The 21,118-nt window shown below is 43.3% G+C and overlaps 1 protein-coding gene across 1 annotated transcript in view; it reads right to left on the bottom strand.

Annotated features, from left to right (window-relative positions):
* Positions 1-19,684, bottom strand: part of LOC136876274 (uncharacterized) — a 135,914-nt gene extending 116,230 nt beyond the window's left edge. The window contains exon 1 of the mRNA XM_067150084.2: positions 19,524-19,684. Within this exon, the coding sequence (XP_067006185.1) occupies positions 19,524-19,599 (76 nt within the window). The 5' untranslated portion in view covers positions 19,600-19,684. The remainder of the gene's footprint in view (positions 1-19,523) is intronic.
* Between the last annotated feature and the right edge of the window lie 1,434 nt (positions 19,685-21,118).

Here is a 21,118-nt window from a genome sequence, read left to right as displayed (position 1 = left end):
GAAAAGTGGTACGAGGGCTGGAACGGGGTCCACTCAGCCTCGGGAGGTCAACTGAGTAGAGGTGGGTTCGATTCCCACCTCAGCCATCCTGGAAGTGGTTTTCCGTGGTTTCCCACTTCTCCTCCAGGCGAATGCCGGGATGGTACCTAACTTAAGGCCACGGCCGCTTCCTTCCCTCTTCCTTGCCTATCCCTTCCAATCTTCCCATCCCTCCACAAGGCCCCTGTTCAGCATAGCAGGTGAGGCCGCCTGGGCGAGGTACTGGTCATACTCCCCAGTTGTATCCCCCGACCAAGAGTCTGAAGCTCCAGGACACTGCCCTTGAGGCGGTAGAGGTGGGATCCCTCGCTATGTCCGAGGGAAAAACCGAACCTGGAGGGTAAACAGATGATGATGATGATGATGTATATGGAGACGTGTGCAAGAAGACGAACACAAACACCCAGAACTAGAGGAATTAACCACACGCGGCTAAAATATTCGGACCGGCCGGGAATCGAATACGGAACCCCCTAAACCGAAGGCCACTACGTTGCACATTCGGCCAAGGAGCTGGATATATAATGTGATTGCTTTTAACCCTAACTTATTTTATGGGTACTTAAATGTTGGAACATACTCCATATTTGATGGGTGGCGTGTTCAACATATATCATTAACCCACCTACTCTACGCTCTTCAGTAGCGAAACATTTCTTAAAACTGCGCAACTTCCATTGACACAAAAATAAATGTGCCATAACCTCTAACCAAGAACAATAGAGAAATGGAAATTAAACGCACGTGCACTGATCGATTATCATTGAAGACGACAGTGGCATTCTTGATGAATCAGAGAACCATCTGCTGGATAGCATGTCAAGGTAACGGTAGAAGATTCCAGCAAGTGTTGCTTCCAGAAGTCCCAAGTGTATAGAACAAGCTTTTTGATGCAACCAAACTGTGTCTTTGAATTCAAGTCTTATGTTGATATTTATTTAATTTTCTTTCAATTGAAGGACTTCTGGCAAAAACAACCGTTGTCAAAAATATGAAGTGTTCAGGAGAAACAATAACATTTCTAAATGTGGTTCTGTGTTACAATGAAAGTAGGCAAAATGTTCATGCATTTGTTCATATGAAAGAAACAGTTTGTTGAGGTTTTTTATATTGAAAGTTTAAACTCTTAGAAAAAAACCTGAAATTGGTTGTTTTAGCCTGAAATTGTCATGGAAAACATAACATTTTTCACATTCACTTTTAATGTATATTTAAGTTAATGACAATATTATCGCAGTTTATTTAGCAAAACTTGATGACAGTCTGTGTTTATATTACAGATATTTGGTAGATTTTCTTACTTTTTCTACATCACATGGTATTGAAAACGTATTACGAGAAAAGCACTGTAATGCCATGGATCACTAGAACGTTTTCACTCGGTGCATCCGTCACTGTTATCTTCATATATAACAACATCACCATCAGCAATGCATTGTGGGTTCTCTTCCAGCTGCGTGTAGAACACGCTACCTTCTGGCTTCTGAAGGAATGCTCGCTACCATTTTAAGTCCTTCAACTTTACTAGGGGATTGGGACCTCCATACAATGGGGTTAGTTTTCAACTGTGAGGAAGCACGGTTTTCCTGCGAATGTTACACTTACCACAGCGGCCACTGTACGTACCCCGTTACAAAAGTAAGGGGCAGTCATCTGCTATTTCCATCAGGTGAAGATATTTGAGAGTTAGGTATGGTCTTGGTGTTTTAAGAAGTAAGGAGCTACTACAAGTTTGAAATCATTAAGCATAAACAACAACATCAAACGGAGATGGTTTGCTGCGGCAACTAATTATTTCATCCCATTTCTGGTGAAGTTTTTCCCTTCTTCTTATCAATGCAAAGTACAGTAAATAACAACCGATAGTCCAAACACAAGATGGCTAGAAAGTGTTATGGCTTGCAAGCAAAAACATCCAAAATCATTTCACTATGGTTATTCTTGTTGGAAACCCAACTGACATTGCTAGTTTTTACATACAGTGAGTCAAAATGAAACTCACACACTAGAGGAAAGCTTGTTTATTTGGATTCAAGAAAAAACTATTACTTTACTTTAATCTTGGTTCCGGTTTAACAAATACACATTTCTCTACTAAGGTACAAAGTAAATCAACTATTTCTTATACTTACAAAGAAAATTAATACATTATTCTTAAATATGCATCAAACAGGTCAAAGTAAAACTCATACACCTTCAAGTAGTTCCTGAGCAATCTCGACACAGAGCTCAACGACGTGCACGGGCCCGCGAAGATCGGCAATGGGCCATGGAGCATTGGCGGTGTGTGGCATGATCCTATTGGCGGTGTGTAGCATGATCCTATTGGCGGTGTGTGGCATGATCCTATTGGCGGTGTGTGGCATGATCTATGAATCCCGGTTCCAGTTGTATCCAGCTGATGAGCGCGTGAGAGTGTGGTGTATGCCCCATGAAGCTTTGGATCCTGCGTGTCAACAAGATTGTGTCCAGGCGGGAGGTGGCTCAGTTCTGGTGTGGGCGGCGTTCTCATGGTCGCAATTAGGCCCCATTGTCCGGCTGCAGGGACAGATGCACGTTATGTAGACGTTCTTTCAGACCATGTGCATCTCTTTCTGGCCCTAGAGTACCCTGATGGAGATACCATGTTTCAACAGGACAATACGCCATGTCACCGCTCTGTGGTGGCAAGCAGGTGGTTGGAGAAGCACTCCAGTGAAGTTGTGGTCCAATATGGGCTTCTAGCTCCACCGGAGTCCGGCTCCATGGCTAAATGGTTAGCGTGCTGGCCTTTGGTCACAGGGGTCCCGGGTTCGATTCCCGGCAGGGTCGGGAATTTTAACCATTATTGGTTAATTTCACTGGCACTGGGGCTGGGTGTATGTGCTGTCTTCATCATCATTTCATCCTCATCACGACGCGCAGGTCACCTACGGGTGTCAAATCGAAAGACCTGCACCTGGCGAGCCGAACATGTCCTCGGACACTCCCGGCACTAAAAGCCATACGCCTTTTCATTCAGCTCCACCGGAATATGCATCCTGCATTTTCAGAAATCCAATCTTCCTGAAGGTCAATAGAAAATCAATTCTAATACATTCACAGGGAGAAACTGGATTACACAGTAACGCGTTAAGCGGGTGCAGAGAAATGTGTGCCAGTTGGGTGCCAGTTACACCAAATGTGTGTCACCAGGGATCGTACGACATGGAGTGCCGAAATTACTAATTTCTTCCCTTCAAAACTCCGACTGCCTCTGTCGGGTTGCAGCCCACGATGCTGGGAATCCGGAGCCCAACACTCTACCAATGATCCATAGAGGCAGCTCGTATATTTACAGCTCGTTAAAGACTTCTAGCTTAAATATTCCTCAACATTCTTTAATTAAAACGTTATAAATCTAATACTTAGCTGCCGATAAAGGATTTGTAGGCCTATACAGTATACTGTATCTCTTAACTAAGTGATTATCGTTTTAGCAGTTAATCAGGATTATCGGCAATAGTTTATAAACATGTTATTATTGTTTATTCATCTGGAATTTCAAGGTTATCTGTAAAGACATAATTTTTTTTGTCATGCTGATCCCCTTTGTCTGTTTCGCAACTACACACTAGGTGCCATTCCATCACTTTCATGATAACAAATGGGAAATTCATTCGGGTGTGCCCTTCTAAATCTCTCCCTGAAATTTATATAAACTAGTAAGCTAGATCATATCTTAACCGACTTCGAATTCAGAAATCTGTTAGGAATATAGGGTTTTTCGGGGATTTTTCGGTGAAACAGACCACTATCTGATCTGTAGTGAACTAAGTATCTATAGGCCCAAGATAGAGAAAGTGAAATCTGTCTGCAAACGAATAAGGGTAGAAAATCTCCAGAATGAGGAAATTAGACAGAAGTACATTGATATGACTAGTGAGAAATTCCGATCAGTGGACAGTAAGCAGGTTCAGGATATAGCAAGAGAAAGGGTAGCATACAGGGATGCTGTAGTAGAAACAGCAAGGGAGTGCCTGGGAAAAACTATGTTTAAAGATGAAAAGAAAACAAACATCTGGGTGGAATGATGAAGAGAGAGCAGCTTATATACGTAAAAAGAAGGCTTATCAGAAATTACTCCAAACAAAGGCTGATGTAGACAGGGAATTGTATGTAGATGAAAGAAACAGAGCGAAACAAATAGTTGTTGAATCCCAAAAGAAGTCGTGGGAAGATTTCGGTAATAACCTGGAAAGGTTAGGTCAAGCAGCAGGGAAATCTTTCTGGAGAGTAATAAAGAAACTTAGGAAGGAAGGGGAAAAGGAAATGAACAGTATTTTGGGTAATTCAGGTGAACTCATAGTAGATCGCAGGGAATCACTGGAGAGGTGGAGGGGATATTTTGAAAATCTTTTCAACGTAAAAGGAAATCTTCATGGTGGTGTCGCGAACAACGGAGCTCATAGGGAGGAAAAAAAATTATATTGGTGAAATTACGCTTGAGGAAGTGGAAAGGATGGTAAATAAACTCCATTGTCATAAAGCAGCAGGAATAGATGAAATTAGACCTGAAACGGTCAAGTATTGTAGGAAGACAGGGAAGAAATGGCTTCATAGAGTAGTAACATTAGCATGTAATGTTGGTAAGGTACCTTCAAATCGGACAAAGCAGTAATTGCACCTATCTATAAGCAAGAGAACAGGATGGATTGCAACAACTATCGAGGTATCTCATTGATTAGTATACCAGGCAAAGTATTCACTGGCATCTTGAAAGGGAGGGTGCGATCAGTGGTTGAGAGGAAGTTGGATGAAAACCAGTGTGGTTCCAGACCACAGAGGGGCTGTCAGGATCAAATTTTCAGTGTGCGCCAGGTAACTGAAAAATGCTACGAGAGGAATAGACAGTTGTGCCTATGTTTCGTAGATCTAGAGAAAACATAAGACAGGGTACCGAGGGAAAAGAAGTTCTCCATACTGGGGGACTATGGGATCAAGGCTAGATTATTAAAATCAATCAAAGGCATTTGTGTTGACAATTGGGCTTCAGTGAGAATTGATGGTAGAATGAGTTCTTGGTTCAGGGTACTTACAGGGGTTAGGCAAGGCTGTAAACTTTCACTTTTGTTGTTCGTAGTTTACATGGACCATCTGCTGAAAGGTTATAAAGTGGCAGGGAGGGATTCAATTAGGTGTAAATGTAGTAAGCAGTCTGGCCTGTGCTGACGACTTAGTCTTAATGGCAGATTGTGCCGAAAGCCTGCAGTTTAATATCTTGGAACTTGAAAATAGGTGCAATGAGTATGGTATGAAAATTAGCCTTTCCGAAACTAAATTGATGTCAGTATGTAAGAAATCCAGGAGAATTGAATGTCAGATTGGTGATATAAAGCTGGCATAGGTAGATAATTTCAAGTATTTAGGTTGTGTGTTCTCCCAGGTTGGTAATATAGTGAGATTGAATCAAGGTGCAATAAAGCTAATGCAGTGAGCTCGCAGTTACGATCAACAGTATTCTGTAAGAAGGAAGTCAGCTCCCGAACGAAACTATCTTTACATTGGTCTGCTTTCAGACCAACTTTGCTTTACGGGAGTGAAAGCTGGGTGGACTCAGGATATCTTATTCATAAGTTAGAAGTAACATACATGAAAGTTGGGAGAATGATTGCTGGTACAAACAGGTGGGAACAATGGCAGGATGGTACTCTGAATGAGGAGATAAAGGCTAATTTAGGAATGAACTCGTTGGATGAAGTTGTACGCGTAAACCGTCTTCCGTGGTGGGGCATGTGAGGCAAATGGAGGAGGATAGGTTACCTAGGAGAATAATGGACTCTGGTACGGAAGGTAAGAGAAGTAGAGGAGGACCAAGACGACAATGGTTAGACTCAGTTTCTAACGATTTAAAGATAAGAAAACGATTTAAAGATAACTAAATAAGATCAAAGCACTAGTTGCAAATAGGGGATTGTGGTGACATTTATTACATTCACAGAGGCTTGCAGACTGAACGCTAAAAGGCATAACGGTCTATAATTATGTATGTATGTATGTATGTATGTATGTATGTATGTATGTATGTATGTATGTATGTATGTATGTATGTATTTATTTATTTTCAGAAAATTTCATCCGTTAACGTAATCCGTCGAACAAAAATATAAGTCTGGCCCCAGCTGCTCTGGCATTGTTTTGTGGCAGCTTATTCTCTTTCGTTTTGCTCATCTTACTTCCCTTGGTCAACTCTCGTTATCTTCCTACCCTGACGGTGGTAGGTATGCATCCTCAACTCAAGGAAAAGCGAACAGAGGGCGATGTCAGCGTATTCTGCTACTACTACCAAAATGTTTTCATTCCACCCCTGAAGGGGGGCGGCGGGCCTCTTAGACGGTAACACCGTCTCTCAGGCCGGGAGATTTGTTACGGTGAAGGAGATACTCGGAGAAGGTGCGGGAGTTGGCGGCCGTTGCTTATACTAGGAACTGTCCCGGCATTCGCCTTAGTGCAGGAGGATGGAAAACCACGGAAAACTATTCTCAGGACAGCCCACGGTTGGGGCCAGCCGTGAGGTCCAGCCCTGTCCCGTCTCCCGAATGCTGAGGCGTAGAGCCACGGTAGAGCAGTGGTCATCCCTCCTCTGCTCGGTTGGCCGGTCAGATTTCAGAGCTGTTGGACCATGGACCAGCCGTGGCCACCTATGGACCGAGACCCACTCTGCATCTACCGACGCAGCGCATTCTGTGCTAGCGAGTGGGCATCGAGAGACAGTTGTTTGTTAGAGTGTAGCAGCAGCGGACATTTGTGTGAATAGAATGTGGTGACGGCTTTTTTGCTATAATATGAAAAAATGCAATGGAATTTTGAAATACATCATTTCACTGTATTCAGTTTTCTTTTCCCCAAAATGTTAAGAACAAAAGATAGCAAGAGATCAGAATAACCCTTTCACAGGCCATTTTTGGTACAGTGCAACATATTTCTTTTTAGTCTGGGAATGGGAAGGCAAGTAAAGAGTAATAATTTTATTTTTGGTACCCCAATAATATGGTGAGAAGTATTCTTCCCACGGCCCATTTTGAATCTCACTCAAGTAATAGGTTATTTTAACAAAGGCTGCTAAAATAAATTGAGCTGGGCTGAATGGCTCAGACGGTTGAGGCGCTGGCTTTTTGACCCCAACTTAGCAGGTTCGATTCTGGCTCAATCCGATGGTATCTGAAGGTGGTCAAATACGTCAGCATTGTGTCGGTAGATTTACCGGAACGTAAAAGAACTCCTGCGGGACTAAATTTTGGCACCTCGCATCTCCGAAAACTGTAAAAGTAGTTAGTGGAACGTAAAGCAAATAACATTATTAAAATAAATTGAAAATTGTATACAACTCAAATTCACAGTTAGATTGTGTAAGGATTAAGTACATTCTGTTACGAAAACAAAAGAAGATAAATTCTCTTAGGACAGTGAAAACTTTGCTAGGAGTTATCTGTCTTACTTTCCTTGAAACTTCCGAAAACATGGATCCACACAGAGTGGAATAATATGACAGACAGTGCAAACATATCTTGTTCTCTTGTCATGCACTTCAGTAGAGCATAAACGTCAGTGTCTGCAGTGGCGCAAGGCGTGTTCTGCCCCCACCAAAAATGATCTTAGGGGGCAGAGTGCCATTTTGCACCCCCTCACAAAAAACTCTCCTACTGCATGTTAAGTCGCCTTAAGACCTGGAGTTCAGTAGTCTTTGGAGGCTACTAAGGCGTTAAATTTGGAGAAGGTGGAAGATGGTTTTATATCAAGAAATGAGATTAGAAAGCGGACATTCCTGACATTCTGATACTAGAGCTTTTCACATTTCGTATCGTGAAATGTATAAAAAACAGTAACAGGACATTTATTTGAAAAATGTATTTATGAAGCAACTTTTAGGCCCCGTAGTTAACGCCCTCATGAATGTTGGCACCCAAAATTGATGCCGACATCGTTTTTACGTGTACCTCCATGTGTCTTCCAAGTTTCATCGCGATCGGCGACATACCCATTGCCGATGTTCCCTTGTGAGAGTAGGTTTATCGATGGCGCAAAGCGGATGTTTAGAACAGGACATAATATTATGGACTTTACGTCCCACTAGCTACTCTTATGGTTTTCGGAGACGCCAAGGTGCCGGAATTTTGTGCTGCGGGAATTCTTTTATGACTTATTTGAGCACCTTCAAATACCACCGGACTGAGTCGGGATCGAACCTGCCAGCTTTGTCAAATACCAATGCTTATTTATCCAACTCTGTAGGCAAAGAAACTGATCTAAATAACACTGTAATGTCATTTCTACACTCCACGTAGCCACAATTTTTGTCCACTTTTATACCGATGGCTCCAAAGCATCAGATGAGTAGGATATGTATATTACTGTCCTCTTCTGAGTATATCCGCCAAGTTCTTCCTACCTGGGGAAACGTCTGTATTAAAACCCACAGCCTGTTTTCAGTCATTCGAGCGGGCCAGGAATGGAATGAAAATGAATGAAGCCTCCCACCGTAGCGGCGAGGATAGGAATTGTGCCGGCTGTCGAAGCCTATCGCAATCCTCTGGGTCAATGATTAATGACCGGCAAATGAAATTAAATGATATTGGAGAGTAGGCCTATTGCTGGAGTGCAAGATGACAGGGAAAACCGGAGTACCCGAAGAAAAACCTGTTCCACCTCCGCTTTGTCCAGCACGAATTTCACATGGAGTGACCGAGATTTGAACCAAGGAACCCAACGGTGAGAGGCCGGCGCGCTGCCGCCTGAGCCACGGAGGCTCAGTAAGATAACAATGCGTAAATTAAAAAATAAATTCTCCTTCTCCTTACCGGGGCGCGCGCTATCGCAGTGGTCTAGCTTCCTCATTCTCAACTTGAATGTTTTGGGTTCGTACCCTGCCGAATTCGGCGATTTCCACAATAAAGTTTGCACGTGACGGCACAGAGGACAACCTGCCTTAAACAGCTGATCCAAGTCCCTAACTGCCCTAGGTTACTCCGTCAACCCCTCATAAGCGTTCAAAAGTGACATTCATTAAACCGAACGTTTTATATTCTTGCACAATCGTTCCTTCCTACCATATGCTGTGACAATTGTTTCTCATTTACTGGCCCTGACTGATCCGCACAATATAATGTCAGAAAGTTCCCATAGATCTAGAGAAAACACGGGGTGTGGTAGCTCTCTGGTGTAGTCACTGACTTCACAACAACGTGCCCGTAGTTTACATCCCGGCCAATGCATGTGGGATTTTTAAAATCAAAGGTCACGTCCCTGTGGTTTGGATTCCACATAAAACTGGAGGTTCCATGGCCATGATCTCGACGTCAACAGCCTCAAAAACTACAAGCTTGCTTTAGAAAGTATGGTAAGGGTAATTCCTAGTCTCCTCCTCCTCCTCCTCGTCGGGCTTTTACCCAGTTTCACGGCCGGATGCCCTTCCTATCACTAATCCTATGTTGAGGGATGCATTCACTATTCCGTGTTTCTGTGTTAATTGGTACCATAATGTGTTGTATATAATTGAAAACGTGTATTAAGACAAACACAAACACACAGTTCCCAAGCTAGAGAAATTAACTAAATAATCATCGTATTGTCTTTACGTCCCACTAACTATTTTTGTACGGTTTTCGGAGACGCTGGAGTGCCGAAATTTAGTCCCGCAGGAGTTCTTTTATGTGCCAGTAAATCAACCGATGCGAGACTGACGTAGGCTATTTGAGCACCTGCAAATAACACCGAGCTGAGTCAGGACCGAACCTGCCAAGTTGGGGTCAGAAGGCCAACGTCTCAACCGTCTGAGTCACTCAGCCCGGCAAGGGAAATTAACCAAACGCTGTTAAAATTCCCGGGTCGGGCGAGAATTGAACCTGGGACTCTTTGAACAGCTGGCCATTCGGCCAATGGGCCGGATGTAAGAAGAATTTCTAGTATTACGGAAAAATAACTGGAAAACTTAGGAGAGAAAATAAATACAAGTCAGCGCAGTTAAAGTAATAGAACTCCCCAGTTCAATATAACAGAACACACGCGTTGGACACACCCATTGCAAGTATGTAATCGAAGAGATAAGGTCCTGAGATAAATCTTTCATTACGTTATGCTTCTGTGAATGACAGATCTACCTAATATACCTTGGCATTCCACAAAACTACGCTCACCATCTAAGCTTTGTGACCATACCAGCTGAACTGAGAGAATCTACCTTGACAATATGGTAATGAGGGCAACATCTAAACGCAAGTAAGCTCGCCGGACAAAAAAATAGTCACCCCTGAAGAAATCATTACAAGCATCAATCAATACCTTGTAACTCCGCCTCTGGACTTGATAACCTCCTGAGTTCAGTCAAGAAGTGAGTCCACAAGGTCGTGCAGGAACGCCACATCCGGGTTAAGCCACTCGCTGAGGATTTGATCCCCGCAATTCCACCAAATTGCGGGGATGCTGATGTCGGCGTTTTACCCGCTGTTTCAACATATCTCACAGATTTTCAATGGGGTTCAAGTCAGGTGATTTTGCAGGCCAATCGAGATGTAATAGGGTGGGGGCCTGTTCATAAAACCAATCACATATGCGTCGAGCCCGATGAATTTTGCTGTTGTCATCTTGAAAATTCGGCGTACTAATAGCGTAATCATCATGCAGTTGTTGACTGAAAGACAACACCTGATCATTCATAATGTTTACATCTTTTTCTTTTTGCTAGGGGCTTTACGTCGCACCGACACAGATAGGTCTTATGGCGACGATGGGATAGGAAAGGCCTAGGAGTTGAAAGGAAGCGGCCGTGGCCTTAATTAAGGTACAGCCCCAGCATTTGCCTGGTGTAAAAATGGGAAACCACGGAAAACCATTTTCAGGGCTGCCGATAGTGGGATTCGAACCTACTATCTCCCGGATGCAAGCTCACAGCCGCGCGCCTCTACGCGCACGGCCAACTCGCCCGGTAATGTTTAAATCAACATGCTGGTTCATGTTAGTGGTCACTTCAGTGAACGAGCCCCATCCATGATACGAAAAACACCCCCAAAATATAACAGACCCACCTCCGGCTTGAACCTGAACTTGTACACATCCAGGACGAAATGCTTCATTTGGACTTCGGTGCCCTCGACGACGTGCGTCATTGGAATACAGACAAAGGCGTGATTCGTCAGACCATATTACATTCCGCCAGTGAGCTACTGTCCACGTCCGATTATTTCTAGCCCATTGAAGATGTGCAGCTTTATGTGCCTGTGTGACGAATGAACACTTACCAGGTGACCGACTCCAAATGTTCATTGCATTAAGTTCCCGTCGCAATTCTCTCTCGCTAATAGGTTGGAATGGACCTTGATTCGCTGACTGCAGCAAATCCTGTCGGGTTTGAAAGCGATTTTCAACTACAAGCCGTGAAACGCGTCTCCCGTCCCTCTCAGTCAGGGTCTATTCCCGACCACAATTCTGACGTCATGTTTCGTGGCCACCACTGCTTGTAGACACGTAAACAGTCCGTTGCAAAACACCAACAAATCCAGCAACTTCACGCACCGTACAGCCATGGGCTCGGCGAAACACGATCGCCCCTTTTGGCTACTCTGTCACATCCTTACATCTACCTATGTTGACGTTCGCTGTCCGCTTAAAACATCAATGTCTCACAGATCGCTACTGACTTATGCTCACGTAGAGGCAGTGCGCGCGCGATTTAGCACTGGACTCTTTCGCTGCGCCATCTGTACAGGCTTAACGATGTATCTATGCGTGCGTACTAGGTTGACTAATTTTTTGTTCGGTGAGCTTATTTCCGATGGCGACCTTTCCAACTTGAAGTCAATATCAAGGAGCACTATGGAATCCCTACGAAACGAAAAACCCTTTCAGCTATAGTCCCTAACCTGCACAGACATCGACATAAGTAATCGTACAGCAAAACATTTTACAGTAAGCGACTTATTTAAGTCGATTGATATCTAGTGTGCTGACTCTATTCACCTTGGGTAACATGCATGAGATTTCCCATAACACCACAGATCAGTCACAAGTGCAAGACCGTATTTGAGTGTGAAAATGAGAAATGTTTACGTTGTAACGACCAATTATTCCAGGACAGAAGTGTTCGTATACCATGCTGTGAAAAAGGAAGCAACGGACATACTAGTTGTCTACCACACCCAGTCTGTATTAACTGACTGGTGGGATAAAAGTGGTTCAGATGGGTCGCAAAGGAAATGAAACTACAGTCGCTCGCATAAGTATTCGTCCGTCTGTCCTTTTCATATATTGAACACCAAAAATGCATTACAAGGCTTCGGATACTTTCAAAAACAAAAACGCAGTAAATATGCAATATATACGTACAATAATATCGGCAGAATATACCTCTTGCACGTCAATACTCTTTAATAAAAGATAATGAGTGTGGTTGGGCTAGGAAATGGCAACGTAAAAGTATTCGTCCACCTTGTACACTGGCGTGTGTAACGAACACAGCATTGAGGAAGTGAGACACATCACCAAGCTCAGTCCATCAGTGATACGGACAGTGTCGGTGAGTCAACATCTAGTGCATGCCTTGAGTATAGTGGGTAAGATAAGGGAACGAACTGTTGTTGACCGCCAACGAATTATCCAACTCCACCATCTTGGTAATTCGCAACGAGTAATTGCTGAGAAAACCGGAATACCGCGAACTACGGTCGCAAGTATCATTCAGCGATATAAGACCAGTGTAACTGTACTCAACAGAGCAGGAACTGGGGTGCCAAGGAAGCTGACAGCACGCGAAGAACGAAGCATTATACACACCGTCCAGAAAAATCCCCATGTGTCTGGACCTGTGCTTCGTACAGAAGTACAAACCTCCACTAGGAAGAACATCAGTACCGACACCGTACGACGTGTGTTACACAAAGCTGGTTTGCAGGGGCGTACAAGCCAGAAGAAGCCCTGGATAAGTGAGATGAACCGTAAGAAGAGGCTGGCGTTTGCCAAACAGTACGTTATGAAGCCACCAGCATTTTGGAAACGCGTGTTGTTTACGGACGAGAGCAAATTCTGTCTATTTAATTGCTCTGGAAAACGACGTGTGTGGAGAAAGAAGAACGCCGTGCTCCAAAGTCAAAATATGCAACCAACCTTAAAATATGGAAGGGGTTCCATAATGGTATGGGGTGTATGTCGGCGGCTGGGGTAGGCAACTGCCATATAATACCTGAACGGATGAATAAGATGGTGTATTTGAATATATTAAAGCAACACTTAACACCCAGAGTAGCAAAATTAGGTCTTGGTAGTGGGTACTTCTTCCAGCAAGATAACGACCCTAAGCACACTGCTCGGGTTGTTAGGGAATGACTGCTCTACAATACATCTCATGTGCTGCAGACACCACCCCAGTCCCCGGACTTAAACCCCAATAGAGCATTTACGGGTGGAATTAAAGTATAAACTGAGCAAGCAGCGTATTCCCAATAAAGAAGCTCTGAAGCAATACTTCATGGAAGAATGGCACAAAAATAGGCCCGAAAGTGACAGAAAAACTGGTTACATCCATGCTGAAAGGCCTTCAAGCCGTGATTGATTCCAAAAGACTTTCGACGCGCTACTGATACTTAGGAAATGACTGAACATTCCTTGAGTTCTTATTGTGGACGAATACTTTTGCAATGTGACTTTCCTGCAAGCAGTGCGATTGTTTTTTATTTGTTCCAAATGCCAGTGCTTAGGGTGCTATAAGTTATATCCTCAGCTGTTCAGATAGCAAATAAAACATACTATTACTTGTTTACAAATAACTTCGTTATTGTATTGGTGCTGTTGGCTATTGTCCTCACATGACGAGCTCGGACGAATATTTTTGCGAGCGGCTGTACATTAGGAATGAGGTGGCTGACTGTCTCATTAACTCGTGAAAGTAAATCATTTCCGAAAATGCAGATATCAGCGATTCAAAGAAACGAACTTGTTAATAAACAGAAAGAGTAGGTCGCCCACAGAAACGTGACACGTGATTCTCTCATTCCACCCTCTCCACTCTCTCTGCTCGTGACATGCACTTGCATACAACACTATGAAATTATAAGCACAAAGCACTTTCCCGCGTAGCGCAGTGGATCAGGTGTAGGCTACAAAATTCGTGCATAACATAACAGCTAGGTTGCGAGTCGCGGCGTAAATTCATCTTTTGTTCTCGAATGAATACACTGTGGTGACGCCAGGCAACGAACACACCACGTTTGGCCTTTCTAACCTTGATGCTAAACGCTTCATTCCATTCCATTCTGACTTGACACATTATTCACATGCGTCAAGAGAGAAAATGGTGAATCTCGTCCAACACGGTAATTTTAACATTCGTGGGGTAGCGATTCGGTATGGCGTTTCGCATAGGGCTGCTGAGAGATGGATATAGCAGTGACGGTTGTCAGGGGACATTGGACTTCTACCGGGCATTGGTTCAAATCCTGTTTCTACTAGGGAAGAAGACAACAGGTTAGTTGAAACATTACAGGAGAACTCTTTCTTAAATTCAGCGGAGCTCATGCAGGCGACCAATTTTTCTGGATGTCCATACACGGTGTGTATACGATTACGAGAAGTCGGACTCCATTGCATTAAAGCTGCCGCCAAAGAGTCTCTCGCCAATGAACAGATGGTTGATCGGTGAGACTTTGCCGAGATGGAGTTAAATCGTAATTGGGATCATGTGATCTTCTCTGCTTCAGTACGGGGAAGGTCGGGCCGGTTCCTGTTTACAGTCCACGAGTAGCTCGATACGACGATATATATAGTAGCCGCATATCTGTGTCGTGTTGAGTGTGGATAGCGTGTGAGAGGGCTGGGGTGCTTCATCGGATATATTAGATGACCGTTTCACATCGCACCAATATTTAGACATTCTGCAGAATATTATGGTTCTGAATGTGAGAGAGCGCTGTCCAGATGAGGTAGTATTGTTCGTGTAAGACAACCCCGATCCACACGAGCGGTCGTGCCCAGGGCTGGTTTTCTGAGCAGGACTCCGTTGAACTACTCACTTGGGTCCCTCGACCTTCAGACTTGAACCCCATGGAATGCGTTTTGGCAAGGTGACAACAACGTATTAAAAAATACATTAGCCTCACACTCCCCCCGCGTTCGCATGGTGCATTGTGGGGCTTTATGTTGGACGCATGGGAGATCGCCCTCGACGAGGAATACTTTAGGAAGGTTGTTGAGTCAATGCCACTTCGGGTCCGACAAGTTGGTCAAGCCGAATGATACTGGACAATATGTTGAATCATGTCTATAACAGTCCTTTTCAGGACTAACATAATTAAAAGCACGATGTCAGATTTCGCATCGAATAGAAGTACATATTTGGTTAACACAACACTCCAAAAAGTTCAAAAAAGTAATGCGTAGAGTGAGACTCGAACCCTAGTTCTCATCGCGACAGGCGGGTATGCTTCCTCGAAACTAACTGGAAATCGCATGAACTCGTTTAATATTTTATTATTATTATTATTATTATTATTATTATTATTATTATTATTATTATTATTATTATTCACAAACAGTCGTATCAGCACACTATTTTAAATTTTAAATCTAATCCCACCGTCGGCAGCCCTAAAGATGGTTTTCCGTGGTAGCCCATTTTCACACCAGGCGAATGCTGGTGATGTACCTTTATTAAGGCCATGGCCACTCCCTTCCCAATCCTAGCCCATGTGTTAGTGCGACGTTAAACCACTAACAAAAGAAAATGGTCCAGTTGCATAATAGAGTAACGGAGTCCAGTAAAAAAAGTCTATACCAGTATTGCAACGCCAGATCTCCAGATAACCAAGGATCTTTCCCCTTCACTAACATTAACTCACAGTAAAGTACTACACATCGAGCTTCACTTGCCAGACGTGACCCGCACTTCACAGTTTAATTAACCATTATGGCTGTTTCTCGTCCACTTCATTGTATCCTTTTATGTTATTCTGATATGCGGACAGTTGCATTTGTGTGCTGACAGTTGCACTTCGTCAGAAACGTGCCGTTTAAAAATAAACGGGTTTTATTGCCTCACCCGAGAACGTTGATACCCGATAAAGGACTTTAAAATTTTCCACACGTCAGTTTTTTATTGTAGTCCGCCTCTGTGGTGTAGTGGTTAGTGTGATTACCTGCCACCCCCGGAGGCCCAGGTTCGATTCCCGACTCTGCCACGAAAGTTGAAAAGTGGTACGAGGACTGGAACGGGATCCACTCAGCCTCAGAAGGTCAACTGAGTACAGGGGGTTCGATTCCCGCCTCAGCCATCCTCGAAGTGGTTTTCCATGGTTTCCCACTTCTCGCCCACTTCACCTCCAGGCAAATGCCGGGATGGTACCTAACTTAAGGCCACGGCCGCTTCCTTCCCTCTTCCGTGTCCATCCGTTCCAATCTTCCCATCCCCCACAAGGCCCATGTTCAGCATAGCAGGTGAGGTCACCTGGCCTGGACGAGATACTGGTCCTCCATCCCAGTTTTATCCCCCAACGTAAAGTCTCACGCTCCAGGACACTGCCCCTGATGCGGTAGGGGTGGGATCCCTCGCTGAGTTGGAGGGAAACCCTGGAGGGTAAACGGATGCTAGTAATCAATTAAGACTATTTCATATTTACTTTAATTTTATCAGTTTCATGAAGTTGTTAACCTTGGTTTAGTGTAAGAGAAGGTCATCATCGCCATGAGATCAATCTCTGTCGGTGCGACGTAAAGCAAATAATAATAATAATAATAATAATAATAATAATAATAATAATAATAATAATAATAATAATAATAATAATAATAATAATAATTTACAGAAACTAGTGGTATGATGTCCTGACTGAAAAATATCTTGAGTTATTGGTTATTGGTTGATTTACACCATTATCTCAGGTGTACATCACTTTTTTTCAAATCCAGTTGGTAATTGTTTCCTAATCCATGTTCTCTTTTAAAATGAGTTCGGTCTTTTTGCACCTAATAAGTTATAACTAAGCGTACAAAATATTTTTTTTCTGTAAAGAGAACATTCCGCTGGTATTTTGGGACATGTGAACACCTCACGATACCAGTGAAGTGAGCTGAACGCTGAATGAAATGTAAAAATTTAGGAAAATGGAATACTGTAAACAAATTCCTGCTTTCTGAATTATTCTCCGAAAAAGTTCCTCACTTCATTCCACTCTGAAAAATCCGTACGCCGAGGGAGAAATCCCTCAACTTGGCACTGACTGTGAAGTGTCTTAACTGGGGAATCGCAGATCGTGCTGAAAATCTGCAAAAACGTTGGGTGAGCCCAACAGGCAGAACCGTAAAAATAAAAATTAAAAAATCTGAATTAAGTTCTCATCGTACTAGAAGGCACAATTAATATTCACATGTTTAAAATGGCGCGCCGGTGGTGCGTGCATGATTGGCTGCGCCAAAGTTGTTTTCGCTACAGTACATGCTCATTGTGCTGTGGCGTTGTCACTTGATGAGGGAGGACAGACGCGGCAAACGCTTGCAATATATTCGTATACGGGAAATGTCCCGTGTTTAAATAATGAATGTCAACATTAGAAGCTGTTTTCGTTCTTTTTTTTTTTTTTCTCTGGAAGAAAAATATGTTTTGAAATGCCTCCCAGCATTCAATAACAGAACCTGTTGGACAGTTTGGATGGTATTTTAATTTCCTTTATGGCTTTCATTTCTTGTAACCAGTGTGCTTATTAGTATTTACAGGTATGATTACCTGTTGCATGGAAAGCAGTAACATAAACGTGGACAGTTATTTTAGAAATGAGCTATCATATGACCAGTAGCGGCGATTGGGAATCACAAGGGGAGTGGGGACACAGTATGTGCAGACAACAAAAGTACCCGAGTTTGTGCAATATATAGCGGACAGAGGACAGGGCTGTATACATGGAAACTTTAAAAAATGCTACGCTTTTTTTTTTTTGTTCTCTGGGCGAATTTTGATAGAGATGTAAAGGTTGACAGTTTACCAAATTAAGCGTGGTAATAATAGTTTTTTCTTTTTTCAGATTCTGAGTCAATACTATACAATAAATTTTTCATTAAAGGAACAATATTGCACATGTATTACAATTAAATATAAGTAAGGCGTGATTATACAATTAAAAATAATTTAGTATTTGACTACACACTAAGAAACTAACAGACGCTAAAGAGACTGTCAGACTGACGAATGCGCGCGGCAAGCGGGTGAATACAAATTAAATAAGTTACTTTATCCACGAAGTGCGGGGGACGACGACAATGACGATGAACCCCCTCCCCCGCAAATCGCCGCTACTATATATGTCAGGTAACGCAAACAACCCTGATGATAACTTGATTCCTCACGCAGGAACATGAGAGAAACATATGTACGTAGATTTGAACTATAAACGAAAGGCTGTTGAGTATGTGGAATAGCTTGGTCTCTTGTGTGACTACCGGGCGAGGGGCGTGCAGCTGTTAGCTTGCATCCGGGAGATAGTGGGTCCGAACCCCACTGTCGGCAGCCCTGAAGATGGTTTTCCGTGGTTTCACATTTTCACACCAAGTAAATGCTGGGGCTTCCTTCCCACTCCTAGCCCTTTCCTCTCCCATCGTCGCCATAAGACCTATCTGTGTCAGCGCGACGTAAAGCAAATTCTAAAGGAAAAAAAAAAAAGAATTCTAGTATTAGGTACAAAGAAAACGTAATTAGAAAAATTATAATGGGTTGACTGAGCCTCCGTGGCTCAGGCGGCAGCGCGCTGGCCTCTCACAGCTGGATTCCGTGGTTCAAATCCCGGTCACTCCAAGTGAGATTTGTGCTGAACAAAGCGGAGGCGGGACAGGTTTTTCTCCGGGTACTCTGGTTTTTCCTGTCATAATTCATTCCAGTAACACTCTCCAATACCATTTCATTTCGACTGTCATTCATTAATCATTGGCCCAGAGGAGTGCGACAAGCTTCGGGAGCCGGCACAATTCCTATCCTCGCCGCTAGATGGGGGCTTCATTCATTCCATTCCTGACCCGGTCGAGTGACTGAAAACGGAAAACAATCTTCATGGCTGCCGACAGTGGGGTTCGAACGCACTATCTCCCGGATGCAAGCTCACAGCTGCGCGCTCCTAACCGCACGGCCAACTCGCCCCGTGTACCTAATACTAGAGAGAAACAGTTTGTCTATTTGTTTGACGTAGGGATCAGTCCCACGTTCCCACCCCAGCAACACTGTCTATGCTGATAACCTAGCACTTTCGTCTCTACAACATGCTGCAATAGTACGTTTATAGCTGAATGATAGCAAACACATAGGTAATGACTTCACTACCCGGTTCTCCCAAGGATAATATTTGAAAAAGAAAACTTACGTCCCTCACTTTCATATATATAAATATAGTTTTTTTTAAAAAAAGCTACATTTTACAGAGGACATATATAAAAGCCACTGTCAGTTTACGAAAATTTTTCAACTTACTGTTTAAAGAAGAAAACTGATTTTTAAAATGACTTACCGGAATAAAAATTACTACATAACAGCAACGCTCCTAAAATAACACTAATGACGACACACACGCGCACCAAAACCATAGTGTTGTTATCACAGTAAGCGTCGTAGAGTTTCTATTTGGCGATCTCCCCGTACGCCGGGTTTTAAAGCACGGTGGAGTGCGAGAAGTTCTTTGCAACTGGAGTCCGCCTCAATACAGTCGCGCTAGTTGCTTAAACTATCGCAGCGTAAGTTCTGGCGCTGCATTCGCAACCGAGGCCCCCACAAGAGTACGATTTCGCTCCTCCCTTTAGGAGTAGGGAAATACTATTCGATACTGCGAAGGACAGTATTCCCCACCTGCTTTGAGTGACAAGCGAACTATGATTAATGATTGACAATTCGAGGTTCATCCCAAAAAGTTACTGCCAACTTCTCTAGCGAGAAAGTCTTTATATTATTATTATTATTATTATTATTATTATTATTATTATTATTATTATTATTATTATTATTATTATTATCCGCTTTCCTTGGCTAAATGGTCAGCGTAGTGGACATCGATTCAGAGGACTCCGAGTTTGGTTGCCTGCCGGGTTGAGGATTTCAACCCCGTAAAGTTAATCCCTCTAGCTCAGGTGGCTGGGTGTTTGTGTTCATGTTAATATTTTAATTTTGCCTGCCTGGTGGCCATAATCGTTACGACGTCAAGTATTTAAGGTCTGACTCCGTGGTTAGTCGGTTCGAGTCCCGTCGGTAAAAAAACATTACACCATGAGAATGTTGGCCGGCAGGGTAGGAGAGGAGGAGGTATACAGGTCCTAATCACTAAATCGCCTGCTAAAAGACTGCGTTTAGTTCTAAATCCCTCCGTAGTCTTCATTATGGAGTGAGAGCATAATGGCGCCGTTGATGGTGATTCGTTCGTCCGATGGAGACTTTAATCCTTGAGCAGGCGCCTTACTGTTATGTATGTATGTTCACTCCTCCGCTCTAAGGCTGGTTGGATCCTCAACAGCTCTGCCATCAGCTGTCATAGATGGCCTAGGCATCACTGAAGAGGCGTACTAGGGAAATGAGGAGTGAGGTAGTTTCCCGTCGCTTTCCTCACCGAGCCAGAAGTTGCTATTACATTCTGCGAAGCCCACTGAAATGCATGGATCAACCAACCCTATGAGCAACATTTTCACATCATTCATAGCAGGGACTGGCTGCATAAGAGATGGCATTACTAGCATCGCTCATACCTGTCACTTTCAGAATGTCAAAGCCAAGAATAAGACTGAGACAGATCAATGAATGTAACAAAATTGCTCTAGCCTATACCAGAAGACATAGTGCACCGTAAACACTAGATCCTGCCAGCAAAGATATGCCTTGGTGTTATTCAACAGGAATTAGGCTATACGTCGACGCCGAGTACACCCTCTTTTTATATGGGGGAAGCACAATAGATCAAAATAGTCGCAGCGCAAGCTCATGCAGTGACCACCCCCTTGTAACCTATTTTTATGTACTGTACGTACAAGACATTACAATGCAACCCATTATAGAAACATGCAGTAGTGAATACATTCCTCCACATAGGGTTGACCTCAGGAAAGGCAACCGACCATAAAA

This window comes from Anabrus simplex, chromosome 6, assembly GCF_040414725.1.
Source record: "Anabrus simplex isolate iqAnaSimp1 chromosome 6, ASM4041472v1, whole genome shotgun sequence".
Classification (NCBI taxonomy): Eukaryota; Metazoa; Arthropoda; class Insecta; order Orthoptera; family Tettigoniidae; genus Anabrus; species Anabrus simplex.
This window is presented reverse-complemented; position numbering and strand designations above follow the sequence as displayed.